Here is a 16,525-nt window from a genome sequence, read left to right as displayed (position 1 = left end):
CAGATTTATCTTGAGAATAATGAAAATCTGTCTAACTGGACTTACAGCCTACTCAGGAGGAAGGGGTTCATGCCTGGTACTATAGACCAGCGCAGACTACACATAAGCAGAGAGGTTATAGACCTGAGAGGAGAACCTACCATTTCCCTAAATCAATATAATATGTAACTGCATTCTAAAGACTTATCATTATACCTACAAGTAAGTGTAGCTCTCACCCACTCATCAAAGAAGCATCGTTTTGCATCAGATGGAGACTATAACAGGGATCCACAAATTGTTAAAAATGTGAAGGATAAGTGATTATAGGGTGTCCAATCCCAATTAATAGTCGTGCAACCCCTGTACCTAAAGCTCGGGAAAATCACAGAAGAGGGTCAGAGGGGTTGTAAGTCAATAATCCCAGGACTCCTGCTAGGAGATCGTGTTTCCTAGAAGTGACATGGAAATTGCATGCATGAAATCTTAATAGTGTGATCCTTCCCTAGATGAAGAGCTATAGGCAGTCAGTGGCTGCTGAGCGAGGGAGAAAGGTTCCTTCAGGGATGGGCTCATGAATTTCAAGTGGTTACCTTGATATGTGTACATAGGAACGGCTGTAAGAGGATGCAGTATGCTAAAAATTTACATCTTAAGTATGAGCATGTGTACATTAGTAGTAACTAAAGAGGAAGTTATGAATTTGGGAAGGAGATTTGGGGCACAGGAATTGTTGAGTGTAGGCAGGCAGAGTGCCAGCTATAATTACAGTTGGTAACAACATGACTTAATGCATTTCTTTTTGATATGCAAGTTTATTCTGCTGTAGATGCCAGTGTTTATACCTTTAATATTCTTTAAGTGCATAAACATGTTTATTAAACTTTACCTTAATCCCTGAATTGTATGTAGCTGACTGGAAGGGTTTTGGTGAACTTTTTGTTTTACTCTTAATTGCCCCTAAAAATTTTTAAATCTAACTTAAGGGTTCCTTTCTCTGCTCTCTTTCTTTCCTTCTGTAATATTCATGCTAAGTGGTGTTTGCTTCCTTGTGGGAACATGTGCCAGTGTTAGAAGTTACTGCTTATCTTAGGGATATTAATAGAAATCTGTTCATGTCCAGGATTATTCATTTTTAAATGAAATGAACCAATTATGAAGTGTCCTTTAAGGATAGATACATATTAGTTCTGATATAGAGAACTTTTTTGAAGTATTTATTTACAATGAACAGATGAGCTAGTTATAGAACTTAGAAGCAAAAGTAGGGGTTTGCTTTGAGTTTGAGGCATTGGCTAAACTGCTAGTTTACTTGCTAACTTCTAGAAACTTAAAAAAAAATCTGGATCTGGTCTGAGTGCTTTTAGAAATAGACATCCGTGAGAATATGTTTTATTCCCCACATTGTATTAACACTAACAGTAACTGGCTTACTCTTTTTTACTAGAAGGCTAATAGCTATAGATGTTTCCTTTCTGTTTAAAAGCCAGATGTTGGTTTCCAGTCTTCCCAGGACTTGTCCTCATCTTGTGTGCGGTGGACTTGTCCTTCCTTCATCTGTTCCTTCTTTATTGTCTTTGTCCTGATTCCTTTGTCTCTTCTGTCACAAAGAAACTCCTCCATTTTACCCTTGCTGTGACATGCTTGCTATGTCCTAACTTCCTGTCCCCTTTCCTTGGATTCTTTCCTGTCTTAGGCTGATTGATAGGCTGTCCACTTCCCTCCCTGTTCATAGCCCACATATCTGTCACTCTGACAGTACTGTCCTCTGTCTTTTATTTTCTAATCATTAAATAAGAAGGATCTTTAACCTTCCATTCTCTTTTTAAAAACAATTTATTGGATATTTTCTTTATTTACATTTCAAATGTCATCCCTTTTCCCGGTTTCCTCCTACCCCCTCTGAAACTCCCTGTCCCCTCCCTCCTCCCCCTGCTGCTATGAGGGTGCTCCCCTACCCATTCCTGCCTCCCTGCCCTCGCATTCCCTTACATTGGGGCATTGAGCCTTTACAGGACCAAGGGCCTCTCTTCCCACTGATGCCCAGTAAGGCCATTCTCTGCTACATATGCTACATATGCATATGTATGGAGCCCTGGGTCCCTGTACGTACTCCTTGGTTGGTGGCTTAGTCCCTGGGAGCTTTGGGGTGTTTGGTTGGTTGAAATTGTTGTTCTTCATGTGGGGCTGCACAGACCTTTCTCTAACTCCTCCAATGGGGACACCATGCTCAGTGCAATCATTAGGTGGCTGAGAGCACCCACCTCTGTATTTGTCAGGCTCCTTTCAGCAAGCACTTCTTGGCATCCACAATAGTGTCTGCCTTTGGTGACTGTATATGGGATGGATCCCCAGGTAGGACAGTCTCTGGATGGCATTTCCACAGTCTGTGCTCCACACTTTGTCTCTGTATTTGCTCCTTTGAATATTTTGTTCCCTCTTTTAAGACTGACAGAAGTACCCACACTTTGGTCTTCCTTATTCTTGTGCTTCATGTGGTCTGTGAACTGTATCTTGGGTATTCCGAGTTTTTGCGCTAATATCTACTTACTTATCAGTGAGTGTATACCGTGAGTGTTCTTTTGTGATTGGGTTACCTCACTCAGGATATTTTCTAGTTCCATCCATTTGCCTAAGAATTTCATGAAGTCATTGTTTTTAATAGCTGAATAGTACTCCATTATGTAAATGTACCACATTTTCTGTATCCATTCCTCTGTTGAAGGACATCTGGGTTGTTTCCAGTTTCTGGCTATTATATATAAAACTGCTGTGAACATAGTGGAGCGTGTGTCCTTGTTATATGTTGGAGAATCTTTTGGGAATATGTAATGTACTATGTCCAATTTTCTGAGGACCCACCAGACTGATTTCCAGAGTGGTTGTACCAGCTTACAATCCCACCAACAATGGAGGATTGTTTCTCTTTCTCTACTTCGCCACATCTTTGCCAACATCTGCTGTCACCTGAATTTTCAATTTGGCCTTCCATTCTTTGTGACTAGAATCTTACTCTTTGTCTCTGTTTTCCTGGGGTGTCAAGTTGTGTTTGTAAGGATAGGGAAGAGGCCAGAGTGAATACCTGCCAACTACTTGAACTTGAAGCCATGCTGGTTAAACTGAGGTAGTATGGTTAAGGTAGCTTTAAATGCTTAACATGGAAGCACGGTAAGCATTGAAACTTTTTTTTTTTTAAGTATTGGTTACTTAAAAAAATATGAAGTTATTCATTTATTGTTATGTGGGAAAGTTGTTCACGTTCATATTGATGGGCAGGCATGGAAGGTTAGAATGCTTCCATAGTTCAGGATAACTAGTTTCAAGATGTAACTTTAGAGTATAACTTTTTATAATTCAGAAACCAAGACTTGAGTAATATTTACTATCTATAGTTTTAATAATTTAATAATTTAATTTATCTTTTTAATAAATATATTTTAGTTTATTCTTACAGGAATTTTTCATAGCAAAATGTAATAGAAACTACAGCATTACCATATGCCCCTTTGTCTCCTGCCTCCCTCATGTGACCTTCCCTGGCATTCACACCAGTAGCGTGGGTGCTGTGTATTACTTGCTTTGAGCATACTTTAAAGTCCCTAAAGTCCCTAGCACATGACAGTTTAATTTTGGTGCTGCACGTTATGATTAGGCAAATATATACTGATACATTTATGTAGCTTCACATCAGCATCTACTCTAGTGTCCTCCTGACATCTGTATTTTCTCCATAGTTTTGCCTGTTTCAGGATATGGTATGTTTAGAATCTTGTAGTATATAGCAGTATATAGGTTTTCAGATTATCTTCTTTGACCAAGTAATAAGGATTTAAGGTACATGTGTGTATTTTTGTGGCTTGACCTATCTTTTGCACTGAGTAATAGTTCATCATCTAGATGTAGCAGCTTCTAGTTCAATGGCTGCTGTGGTGGTTTGAATTTGCTTGGCCCAGGAAATGACACTATTAGGAGGTGTGGCCTTGTTGGAGGAAGTGTGTCACTGTGGGCATGGGCTTTAAGACCCTTGTCTTGGCTGCCTTCAGAACAAGATGTAGAACTCTCAGCTCCTTCTCGGCCATGCCTGCCTGGAAGATGCCATGCTCCTGCCTTGATAATAATGGGCTGAAACTGAACCTGTAAGCCAGCCCCAATTAAATATCCTTTATAAGAGTTGTTTTGGCTCTTGTGAGACTATGCCTGGGCCTAGCAAACACAGAAGTGGATGCTCACAGTCAGCTATTGGATGGATCACAGGGGTCCCAATGGAGGAGCTAGAGAAAGTACCCAAGGAGCTAAAGGGATCTGCAACCCTATAGGTGGAACAACATTATGAACTAACCAGTACCCCGGAGCTCTTGACTCTAGCTGCATATGTATCGAAAGATGGCCTAGTAGGCCATCACTGGAAAGAGAGGCCCATTGGACATGCAAACTTTATATGCCCCAGTACAGGGGAATGCCAGGGCCAAAAAAATTGGGAATGGGTGGGTAGGGAAGCGGTGGTGGGGGGTGGGAGGGGAGGGTATGTGGGACTTTTGGGATAGCATTGGAAATGTAATTGAGGAAAATATGTAATAAAAAAATATTTTAAAAAAAGGAAAAAAAAGAGTTGTTTTGGACATGGTATCTGTTCACAGAAGTAAAACTATAACAATGCTTTCCAGTTATGACAGTTTACGAATATTCCTGCTATGCACAGGTTTTTGTGTTGAATTTTCTGTTTTCTGGTTAAATAACAACAAATGTTACTACTGGATCATATAGTAAGATATACTTAGTCTCTAAGAAACTGTTAAAGTATCTTCCAAAGTGAATTATCCACAGGCAAACTCAGAGGAAAATGTAGACATTTTGCACTGCCTCTATCATTTTGCTTTACTAGTTCTGTACCCTCTGCTGAAATGCCTTTGCTCTGTTGTTACTTGTGTACTTACAAAGATCGGGCGACTCTCTTGGTTCTCCATTTTGTTCTCTTGGTCGTCGTCTTTTTTATCTATACACATTGATGTCCTTTCTGTGGCTGTGCAGTTGTATTGTAAGTCTTCAATTTGGGCATTTTTTGTTCCATCCTTCCTGAGCAATATTCTACATACACTTTAGAATCATGTTTGTTGGAATCTACAGAATAATTTGCTGTGGGATTTTTTTGGAGGGGTGGGATTAGCATTGATGCATAGATGAAGTTAAATTGACATTTTGACAAGCCAAAATGTTGAAATTGACATTTCAACATTTTAAAGTTGAATTGACAAGTCTCCCTACAAATTTGATATTCAGAATATCTAATTTTATCTTCTTAACATTTATTTATTTTTATTTTATGGGCAAGTGTTTTCCTGTATATATGTATGTGTACTATGTACATGCAGTGCTTATTGAGGCCAGAAGAGGAGGGCACTGACCCTTGTGAAACTGGAGTTACAGATGATGATGTGCCATGAGGTGGGTTCAACAGAACCTGGGTCCTCTACAAAGTAACTGGTACTCTCAACTGCTGAGTCATCACTCAAGCCACTTAATTTTATTAATATTTTACTTTTATTTTTTAAATTTGCAACAGCTTTTCCATATGAGATTTTTATACATACTTCATTTTGTTGGCTACCCCCTCTTCTGGTTTCTTGAGTTTTATTTTCTTTTCAGTTGATTTACTACTTTAAAATTTAGTTAGTTGATGCATGAGAAATTACAATTGGGCCCATCAGTGATGTCATTGCTGACCTTAGATAATAAGTTGTTTCCATAGAAAAATGAGGAAAGAAATCCAGCTTGAAACTATTTTAAAAACAGGAGGAGAGAAATTAGAGATGTCACATAACAGGAATACTTTAAAGGAGTTTTTCGATTAAAGGGACAATAATTTGAGATAAAAGCTGGAAGGGATAGAGAAACAAGTTTGTCTTTTAGTCAAGTTTGGAAAATGCCATTGCTGGATTCTTGTGGCTATTGTTCACTTGACAGAGAAAAGTTGATGGTGTATGGAAGGAAGGTTATAGAGTTCTGCCCTATGGAAGGAGAGAAGTAGAAAGCACGGAGGTCTGAGGAAAGATACAGGGAATGGCTGGTCAGTTTCGCCCATGTCTTTTCCAGTCAGCTCAGTGGCAGGTCTGCTGCTAGGCTATGAAATGCTTGGAGTTAATGGACTTAGACCTGAAGCTCTCCTTTCCCATGTCTCTTGGTGGGTCTGTCCCAGCCTCTCCATATTCTAAGTGATGCTGTAAAGGAAGTGAAATTAGACTCCCTTAGGCTAGATGCTTCTCTTATATTTAAAGTCCTGATGTAATAGAGTTAAATGAACCCTTTTCATGCAGCATAAGAGGGGGAAAACAAACTTTAGAATCAAGAATTTGGTTTCACAGTGGGAATCTCAGCTCTTCTGCCATGTAACAGGATTTAGGATGGATTCGTCACCCTCTCCATCTCTGTTTCTTCAGGGGGCTGGTAGATTTGTCCAAAGCATCATCTTTTTAATCTAAGATTCTACAGTTCATTAAAATACATTGATCTCAATTTATCTTCTGTTCAATCATCTGAATTTGGTTATTTGGAAGTTGGTTCTCTTTGGGTACTTACACAAGTCTTTATAATCTGCTGGGAAAGCAGAGATAACCACAGTGAGATTAGAGTAGCAAAGAAATATTTGAGGACTATAAGAATAGCCTTTGTTGAGGTTTATCATTTGAACTTCACTAGTTTTACAGGATTAATAACATGTAGTTAAGCTGATGCCCGATTATTAACATGGTTGCAGTACTGTTTTGCACTAACTACTGTAAGAGGCCTTCCAGATCATTTCTAAATTGATGGGCAGTTTAAAAGAACAAAAGCATGTGCATACTTACAGAAAGCCAAGAAATTTTCAGTGTAAAAGCCTAAAGTTAAATAGGTAGGGCTGATGTCTCAGCTGTTGGGGGTATATGACTTTGCAGAGGACTTAAGTTTGATTGCCAGCACCTATATCAAGTGCCCCAGTATCTTCACTCCTATGCACATGTTCTACCCACTCCCACCTGCATATGCACATAATTAACGAGAAAATGCATTCTAAACAGAGGAAAATGGTAATGTGTAAGGTATGCTTGAACAATGTTTACAGGAGTCATTGTTGCATTACCAGCCAGAAATTGTGAGTTTAGATTATATTGAACTGTTAAATTTTTATTGTATAAATAATACTGGTGTTTAGCACATTGCATTAAAGTGTTTCAGTGGTTCAGTAGAATTCAAGTCTTAACATTCTCCAACAAGGACCCAGGATTCTTGAAGCTGATTCCAGGGCTGGGAGGAGGAAGAATGTTAGAAGTGTGTTGGAGTGTACTCTAAAATGATGCCGGCATGTTAGAAGTATGTTGGAGCTGTTTTGTAGGCTCTCCCTCTGGGCAACAGTCTATGATGATTCAAGCACCAAAATAGTTAAAAGCAATAATGAATTATAAAGTATTAGAAAGAAATAGTACTTTACAAGTTCATATCAATAACATTTATATAAGCACACAAAGCAAGAGGGAGCTGAAGACTGCTGTTAAGTATGGAGGAATAACTGGAGTTGAAATATCATGATTTGCCAATTATAGGAGTGTCCAGAGGATTCCAGTTGAGTGTTAAATCTAGAGGAGAATTTTGAATAAAGAGAAGGGTATTACATGGTAGTGATCTAACCAAAGAGTGCATACTGGATGCAGAACAGATAGTAAATAAGCAGTAGGAAATTTAGAAAGCATCCTCAGTAGGTGAAGCTTAATATCACCAGTGAGGGACAGGACACGAAATCATGTGCTTCAAAATGTCATGACTCCAAAATGACATATCATTTATTTAGTGTTTTGATTAGGAGTGTATTACTTGAGTCTCATAAGAGAATCACAGGCAAACTCTGTTGCTGTGTATTTGTTTGTATTCTGTCAAAAGTCAGAAAAAATAAAGTTCTGATAGAGCCCATATTAAAGGAAAGTAATAGGCGGCTGTGCTGAGCGCACACGCTGAATTGTGTACTCAGATGGGAAGGCAAGATGATTGCAAGTTCTAGGCCAGCCGGGAGTTACTCAGTAAATCCTGTCTTGGACTAGATTAACATATAAGATTTTCTTGCCCCCCCCCCAAGACTGGATCTTTTATCATGCAAATTATAGATTAGTGTGGTTGACATTTAGTAACTATTGATTTGTAAATTATTTTTAGAAGAGTACATGTAAGTATTTACTGTGGAAAGGATCAGTGTCAGCAAATTATACTAGTACCTGTTCATGGGGGGGGGGGGGGAGGTAGCAAGAGGGGAGGGGAATAGGGGGCAAATAGCAAAATGCTAACAGAGGTATCCAATAAACTTATAGTTTTTATGTTTTCATTATAATTTCTGTTCATTTGGAATATTTCAGAATTTATACATGTGTGCAGGAACATGTTGGTCTTATTGCTTTAGATTGCTTATTTAACTTCTAATTTTGCATTCATCTTAGGATGTTAACCTATATTATTTATAGATGTAAATATTGATTTTTAATTTCTTTTAAATAGTGCTGGGCCTAAAGGAGATAACATTTATGAATGGAGGTCAACTATACTTGGTCCACCAGGTTCTGTATATGAAGGTGGTGTTTTTTTTCTGGATATCACATTTTCTTCAGATTATCCATTTAAGCCCCCAAAGGTAAGAGCTTATGTGTACATTGATTAATATTTATCCTCCTTCAAAACCTAGTTAGTTACTCTAGAATTTATATGTGTATTACTGTAATAATTTGTATTTAATTGTTGTTCATGAATTAATAGGAAACTCTACCAAATTTTAAAACCAAAAACTTACTGACTTCTGCCTTTTAAAAATAATTTTATATTCAATAGTTTATTAATAGTAAATAAATCTATGCATTGAAGAAAACATAAATGTGAACATATGTAAAACTCCCTCTGAAATAAAGTCATTGGTAGCTTTCAGAAATAGGTTTATAATAAGGATTTGTCTTTATTCTTCGATAAGCGAAAACTAGGAAACTAACAAAGGGAAACCCAGTACTTTGACACTGATTTTGTGCCTTCTGTGAGTGTAATACAAAACTGACAGTGGCAGGCTCACTTCTACTTTCTTCTTAATTCATTTAAACAGATTGTTTACTTGGGTAACAAACGGAGAGCTATGGCTATGCAAAGCCTAAACACGATACTTACTTGAAGAACTTCTGACTTCTCTTTATAAAGTAGTCAAGGAAACCCTAGAGCTTAGTCTGTGTATCCGAGTTTTGCTAAGGAGGAATTCAGCCCCCAACTTGTAACATGCTTTCCTTTTTAATTAGATAAATTTTTAATGCAGTATATTCTGATTATGGTGTACTCTCCTCCAACACCTCCCAGTCTACACTACTTCCCTCCTTAGGATACAAGCAGCCATCTAAAAACAATAAAATTAGCCGGTCATGGTGGCACACGCCTTTAATCCCAGCACTCGGGAGGCAGAGGCAGGTGGATTTCTGAGTTCGAGGCCAGCCTGGTCTACAGAATGAGTTCCAGGACAGCCAGGGCTATACAGAGAAACCCTGTTTCGAAAAACCAAAAAAGAAAAATAAATAAATAAAATAAAGTGAAATGAAATTAAATACAGTAAAAACAAACCAAAATAGGACAAAACAAATAGAAACAACAGAGTCAAAGATATTTTCTGATTTTATGTGGTTCCTTGTGTGAAAATGCTTTTCATTTCAAATCCTGAAAATATTTAAATATATTTGTGATTCATTGTATGTGTTTATCTATTTATTTATCTTATCTATCCAATTCCATGTGTCTGTCTGTCTCTGTTTCTCTCTCTGTCTCTCTCTCTCTCTCTGTGTGTGTGTGTGTGTGTGTGTGTGTGTGTGTGTGTGTGTGAAGTCTAGTCTATAAAAGTCTTCATGACTTTTAGAAAGGACCTTTTTCAAGACAGTATTCTCTAACACAGTGTAACAATGGTTCCACCTAGTGGTGTGTACCTCAAATTACAGACAAGATGGTTTCTGTCTGTCTCTGGCCCTCCCCAGGCCCTGTCTGTCTCTGGCCCTCCCTGTATCCACTCCTCCCCTTCTGTTTCCTCATCAGAAAAGAGTAGGGCTCCAAGAGAAGACAGCCAGAGAGGACAAAACAAAACTAGGCGAAAACCTCATTGAGGCTGGAAAGAACCCAGTTGGAGAAAAAGGGTTTCCAAAACAGGCTGGGCAAAGAAAGCACTGATCTATGAGTATAGCAGAACATCATTGGAAATCATATCACTGTTTTTTGTTTGTTTGTGTTTTGTCAAATGTGTTTGGTTCTGCCGTAGGTCTCTAGGCTATCCAGTCTCTGGTTCCTGACCATCCTGGTGTAGGGCATGGGCTCCCTCAGTGGATCTCAAGTTAAACCAGATATTGGCTGGTCATCCCACATACTCTTTGCTGCCGTTGTTCCAACACATCTGGAAGGCTGGACAGAGTGTAGGTTAAGGCTTTTGTAGTGTCCAGGTTTGTCTTTCTGTAGTTTGTAGAGAATCGTCATGTGCCAAAGAAACTAGAATGTAGGAGTGAAGGCTCCATGCAGGCACCAGTTTGACCTCTCTGCATTCAGTGAGTGAATTGAATGTTGCCTCAGCTATTGATTCCCCGATGCAGAGAGCACCCCCTCAGTCCTTGTGTCACCCTGGGATGTTTAGGATCTCTATGGGACCCCCTTTGACCAACAACTAAACCGAATGCTACCTAATTACTCCACTTACCTAGCTACAAAAGATGTCCAGTTCAGACTCGATAGCCTACATTACTAAGAATCCTCACGAGGGCCACCTTCGTAGCTTCAAGAAAATTTTCTCTGAACTGTTTCCACCCTCACCCAATGCTCCTCAGTTCAAGCGGTCTCTCTCTCCCTTCATCCCTCCCTGCCTGACTGGATTCTTCTTACTCTTGTCTCTAACTCTCCCTAGACCACCTGCAAAATCTATTCTATTTCATCTTCCCATGGAGGTCTATTTGTCTTCCCTGGAGCTCTCTTTACATAACCTCTTTGGTCTATTGGTTGCATGTTGATGATCATTTACTTAACAGCTAATATCCACTTATAAGTTGAGCTCATAACATACTTGTCTTGCTGGGTCTGGGTTGCCTCATCCAGGAAGGTATTTTTCTAGTTGCATCCATTTGCCTACAAATTTCATGATGTCTTTTTTTTTTTTTTTCTTTTGATCAGCTAAGTAATACTTAATTGTGTGCCACATTTTCTGACAAGATGGTCCTTTAACAACCTGGGCAAACTTACTTCAAATTAAGATTAAGTGTTATACAGTGTGACCCATTAGAATCTAAGATCTTAAAAGTTATCTTAGAAGCTCTTAAAGTCTCCATGTCCCCCTTGCTAAGTCAGATAGTCAGAGCCCTCATTCCATAAATTAGATCCTCACGGAGAATGGTACATATATAATGTCAGCTTATTACCAGCTGCTCAGTTTTCATTCTTTTGCTGCTTTCTGTATAATAAATGTTTAGTAAACTGTATGCCTATTTTTATAAATAGTGAAACTTCCACATGTGTAGTTTTTCATATTGAAAATTGGTTTTAACACTTTAGAAAATAGGGGGAAAGTTAACAGGATATAGTTATGATACTATTTCTGTATGTGAGGAAGAAATAATATAACCTAAAAGATTCTTACATTTTTCTTAGCACTATTAGTGGAAATAGAAATTGTCTAGCAGAAGGGCTTGGAACTGTAGTCCTGTATATGGCTTGTCATTTTTATTAATATATGGCTATTTATAGATTTAGTATACTATGAAGTTCCAATGTGTTAAATTTATAACTTTGTAATGTTTCTCTCGTTGTTAAGACAGATTTTTCCATTCTTAAACCCTATTCCTAAATGAAACAAATAAAATTTGTGGTATCTTGCTAATAAGTCTTATTTCTTTCTCTCCCTCTCACTCTGTCTCTCCCCTCCCTCTTTCAAATATATATATATTTGTTTTTGGTTTTTGAAGCAGGATTTCTCTGTGTAACTTTGGCTGTCCTGGAAAAGACCAGGCTGGCCTCAAACTCACAGAAATCTATGTGTGCCACTAACACCTGGCTTTTCTATAGTATTTATGAAGTTCAGTTAAGGTATTGAACTTCCTAAAGAGTAATAAACATTTTGTTAATTGTAAATAATTTCTGTCTTTTAAGTAATAAGCTCAGTCTTTTGGACATGCAAGTATTCCATTTTCTTGAAAAACATTGTCTATTAGAAGCATAGACAAAGTAAAGTGCATGTATAATTTTAGTTTCCATAGCCACATTAAATAAATAAGAGGAACTAATTGTGAATTAATTTTAAAGGTATATTTAACCCTATATATTCAGAATATTACTATTTCAACATGCTATAAGTAACATCCATAAGAATATTATTAATGAGCTCTTATATGTTGTTTTTGGTACTAAGTCTTTGAAACATGGTATTCAAAGTTAGATGCCTAGGTAGAATTCAGATCTCTGAATTCACAGAGTGTCATGATATGATCTGTACCCCTATTAAGCCATCATTAGGTAGTATGTTTATGTGTTCCTCCACTCTGCCTTTTTTGTTTTTTTGCCCCTACCCCCTGAAAAAGCACTTCTGGGTATTCTTCCTGCCCTGATTGTCCTCTGAAGCCCACTACACTGCTAATTATAAAATAGAAAGTTCTTTTTTCTACAAGTCCAAGTGATGAGTTTACTCTCAACTGCTTTTTGCATTTGCTTAGAAACATACAAGTATTTATTCCTGAAAAAGAGATGTCAGTTTCTTTGGTGCAATAACAGAAAACCTTGCTTTTTTATGTCAGTGTCTATAGGAGAGTGACTAAGAAAGGACAGTAACACAGATGATGGCTGCAGCCTTCCTCCCAGTCCTTCATTTTATTCTGACATAGAAAGAAGTTTGGCTGAGTTGGTGATACTCATCACTTTTACTAGAAACTGACCTGACCTTTGAAGAATCATTTATCTTCGTACTTTGTTGTCAAAACTTTTCTCCATTTCCATGTTCATGTGTGTCCACAAAGACATATGATATATGACTATACATATACACGCATATATAATGCCATTCATGTAGATTTAATTGATCAGTTGTTCACCTGTTCACTTTGTTTATAAACCAGGGTAATTCCTGGTATTGTATGTAGTGCATGCCAATAGTCCCAGTACTCAAGAAACAGAGGCAGGAGGATTGCTGTAAGTTTGAAACCAGTGCAATGTGCATAGCAGGTTCATGTCAGCCAGACTTACACACCTTTTTTTTTTTTTTTTTTGACACCTTGTGTCAAAAAGGAAACAACAAAAACAAAAACAAATGAGCCAAATATAGTTCTTTCTGTGTGTCAAAATAAAGCCAAAAATCAATACTTTCAACTAAAATACAACTATGTAACTTTTAAAATAGTTTTAAATAAAACTACTTAACTCTGTTATTACATCCAATGTAAGAATAGTACTGGTTAGTTATTTACTGTCAGCATCATCTGTAATGTGTTACTGTTGAGATGAATTGGGAATAAGCCTTGTTTGCTTCCTGTTTACTGTGATTGTGTATAGGTTACTTTCCGTACCAGAATCTATCACTGCAACATCAACAGTCAGGGAGTCATCTGCCTGGATATTCTGAAAGACAACTGGAGTCCTGCTTTGACTATTTCAAAGGTTTTGCTCTCTATTTGTTCCCTTTTGACGGATTGCAACCCTGGTAAGCAAATCTTTATGAATCTACAAATGTGTTTTTTTAATGTTGGTCAAGACGTAATTGTTACAATTAGGAAGAGCTACATCAGAAATAGAGTATCTAGCAAGAGACTGGGTATTAATGAGACAACTCTGAACTCACAGGGAGACCTTGAAAGATATATACACACTGTAGTTATGTTAAATTGTAGGTGCAAGACATATATAGAATATCTGGAAAAAAAGTTGTATGCCAAGGATTGACTTCTGAGTCTCGGGTGTCCAGAAGGGAAACGTTTTATTGTGTCTGTATTGGCTTTGTTTGGTGTACTTTCTATACCATGTGTACATACTTTGCTTATAAAAGTTTTAACCTCAGATTCAACTTTTACTTCAAAATTCTATTTAAAATAAAATGACAGGTAAGTTTTTAGGCTGCTTATGTTTACAATTGTAGATGTTACTTCATGACTGGCAGGGATGATTTCACTCTGAATAACATTGTAAGACAGAAGCTTTATGTGAAACTTCGGTTAAGATGCGTAACAGAACAAAAAATGCAGCCTCTCCGCCAGACTTTCCTAGTTGAATAAAATGTCAAGAATAACATGACAGGGAACTTGCATCATTAACATCTCAACAGAATATCTTGGGGCACCTAAGCAAGACCCACACAATGTCATCAGCAATTTCAGAAGTCCCCACCCTGGCTGCTAGGGGAGCAAGAAGATGTCATTTCTAGTGATGAGCCCCTGATAGGTTACATCTTTATTCCTAAACGGTCAGCCCTAAAGACATAGACTGAAGAGAGAGGGAGAAAAGAACCAATGCACATTAAAGAAAGGAGTCCTGGCTTTGGATAGAGCTAGAAGGAAACATAATGTAAATATAGTCAAGTAGGATTTTCAAAAAACAAAAGGTTAAGTCTAAAATATTTGTTAAAACACATATCTTTTCCAAATATTAAACTGTATAGCTGTTTCTTGACTATTTTTTATGAAAAAGTAAAAACATTCTGAATTAAAATGCTGCCAAACTATATAATGCCTTGTTAGAACTATATGTTTAAAACATACATGTTTTAATGTCCTTTTCACTTCTCTAGCGGATCCTCTGGTTGGAAGCATAGCCACTCAGTATTTGACCAACAGAGCAGAACATGACAGGATAGCCAGACAGTGGACCAAGAGATACGCAACATAATTCACATCGTTTGTATGCAGTGTGAAGGAGCAGAAGGCCTCTTCCCACTGTGCTGCGGATCTTTATAGCCTTTACAATACGGACTTCTGTGTATATGTTATACTGATTCTACTCTTGTCTTTATCCTTTGGAGACTGGGAGACTCCCCCGAAAGGTAAAAGCTACCAAGAGTAGAACTTTGTAGCTGTAGATTAGTGATGTTTAAAATGCCTACTTGCAAGTCTTGCTTCTTTGGGATATCAAAATGTATTTTGTGATGTACTAAGGATACTGGTCCTGAAGTCTACCAAATATTATAGTGCATTTTAGCCTAATTCATTATCTGTATGAAGTTATAAAAGTAGCTGTAGATGACTTAGGAATTATGTCATTTGTATTAAGCCCAGATCTATTTCTGAGTATGTGGTTCATGCTGTTGTGAAATGTTTTACCTTTGTCAGTTTGTAATGAGAGGATTTCCTTCTACCCTTTGTAGCTCAGAGAGCACTGATGTATCATCTCAAACACAATAAACATGCTCCTGAAGGCATAGTTTCTTGTCATAATGTTGAAAGTCTTGTCAGAAGGTGTGTCTGAGATGATTGTTGATGAAATAAAGATGTGGCTATGAAGATTGATTATTAAGGACTAGTACAAATGAATTATTAAATTGAAAACATTTAAAAATCCTAAGTGTGTAGAGTTTTTTCCTTTAAGGAGAGAATACAGTGGGCTAAAATATGAAGCTGGATTTTAACCATTGGTTCTTAAAAAAACAATAACACAAATTCTACATTGACAGTGTAGCATTTGAATTGAAATTGAAGTCCTGCGTTATTTAGGACTCTCTCCGTGGCTTAACAGAACATTTTGTCTCCAAATTGGTGATTTCTGTTCAACGCTGGGCAATATTGTCAGATAATTGCTATGCTGTGATTGCTTTTCTATGGTGCTTTTCCCTTTATTCCTGATCTTGAATTTTTATGGTGCATTATTGCTACTGTGATACATAGCCGGCAAGTGTAGCCAGAGGCTCACCAGTCCTGTTTGCCCTGAAAGTAGAATGTGTGTTAGTGTGCAGGCGTGACACTCTCAGTTGAAGACAAGCAAGTTGTAAGAGTTTAGAGGTTACATTCCTTCTAAGTGTAACTAGTAGGGATAATTATTAAGCTTGCTTAAGAGAATTGTAATATAATTGTACTATTTTTTTCCCTGTGCCTGGAATAAATTATCTGTGGTCAATGTCTTTTCCGGTCCTAAGTATGGTAATACAGTGCCATAATAAAATTTATGGAGATTAATTATTAGGATAAAAGCAAACATGGCTTTGGGCTGGAGAATGTTAACTCAGTGGTAGGAGCTAGTTTGGCATCTCCAGCACCATGTACACAGAGATAAAGATTTCTTCAGGAAAGGGAATCTTATAGTTAGGTAGACTACTACCATAGGGGGCTTCTGTTCAAGTATTTGGTGATAGAAATCTAAATTATAGGAAGGCTTAAATTTAGCAGTTGTCTATTTTTCCTGCAAGTTCTATACACACACACACACACACACACACACACTACCCTTGTATAAGGGAACAGCTAACATGTTAACATTTAGAAGATTTAAGCTTTATCTTTGAAAACTGAGTCTTATTTTAAGGAGAAATTAAAAATGCACAGTTCAAGTCAATGTGATGAGGGTGGAG

The 16,525-nt window shown here is 37.6% G+C and overlaps 1 protein-coding gene across 2 annotated transcripts in view; it reads left to right on the top strand.

The window, feature by feature from the left end:
• Ube2e3 (ubiquitin conjugating enzyme E2 E3) overlaps positions 1-15,382 on the top strand; it is a 51,951-nt gene extending 36,569 nt beyond the window's left edge. For both annotated transcript variants that reach the window (XM_021186182.3, XM_021186191.3), the window contains exons 4-6: positions 8,494-8,626; positions 13,528-13,675; positions 14,756-15,382. In XM_021186182.3, the coding sequence (XP_021041841.2) occupies positions 8,494-8,626; positions 13,528-13,675; positions 14,756-14,853 (379 nt within the window). In that variant the 3' untranslated portion in view covers positions 14,854-15,382. The remainder of the gene's footprint in view (positions 1-8,493; positions 8,627-13,527; positions 13,676-14,755) is intronic.
• The last annotated feature ends 1,143 nt before the right edge of the window (positions 15,383-16,525 follow it).

Source organism: Mus caroli, unplaced genomic scaffold (assembly GCF_978045245.1).
Source record: "Mus caroli unplaced genomic scaffold, Mus_caroli_1 scaffold_2, whole genome shotgun sequence".
Taxonomy (NCBI): Eukaryota; Metazoa; Chordata; class Mammalia; order Rodentia; family Muridae; genus Mus; species Mus caroli.
Note: the sequence above shows the minus strand (reverse complement) of the source record. Positions and strands in the feature narration are given on the sequence as shown.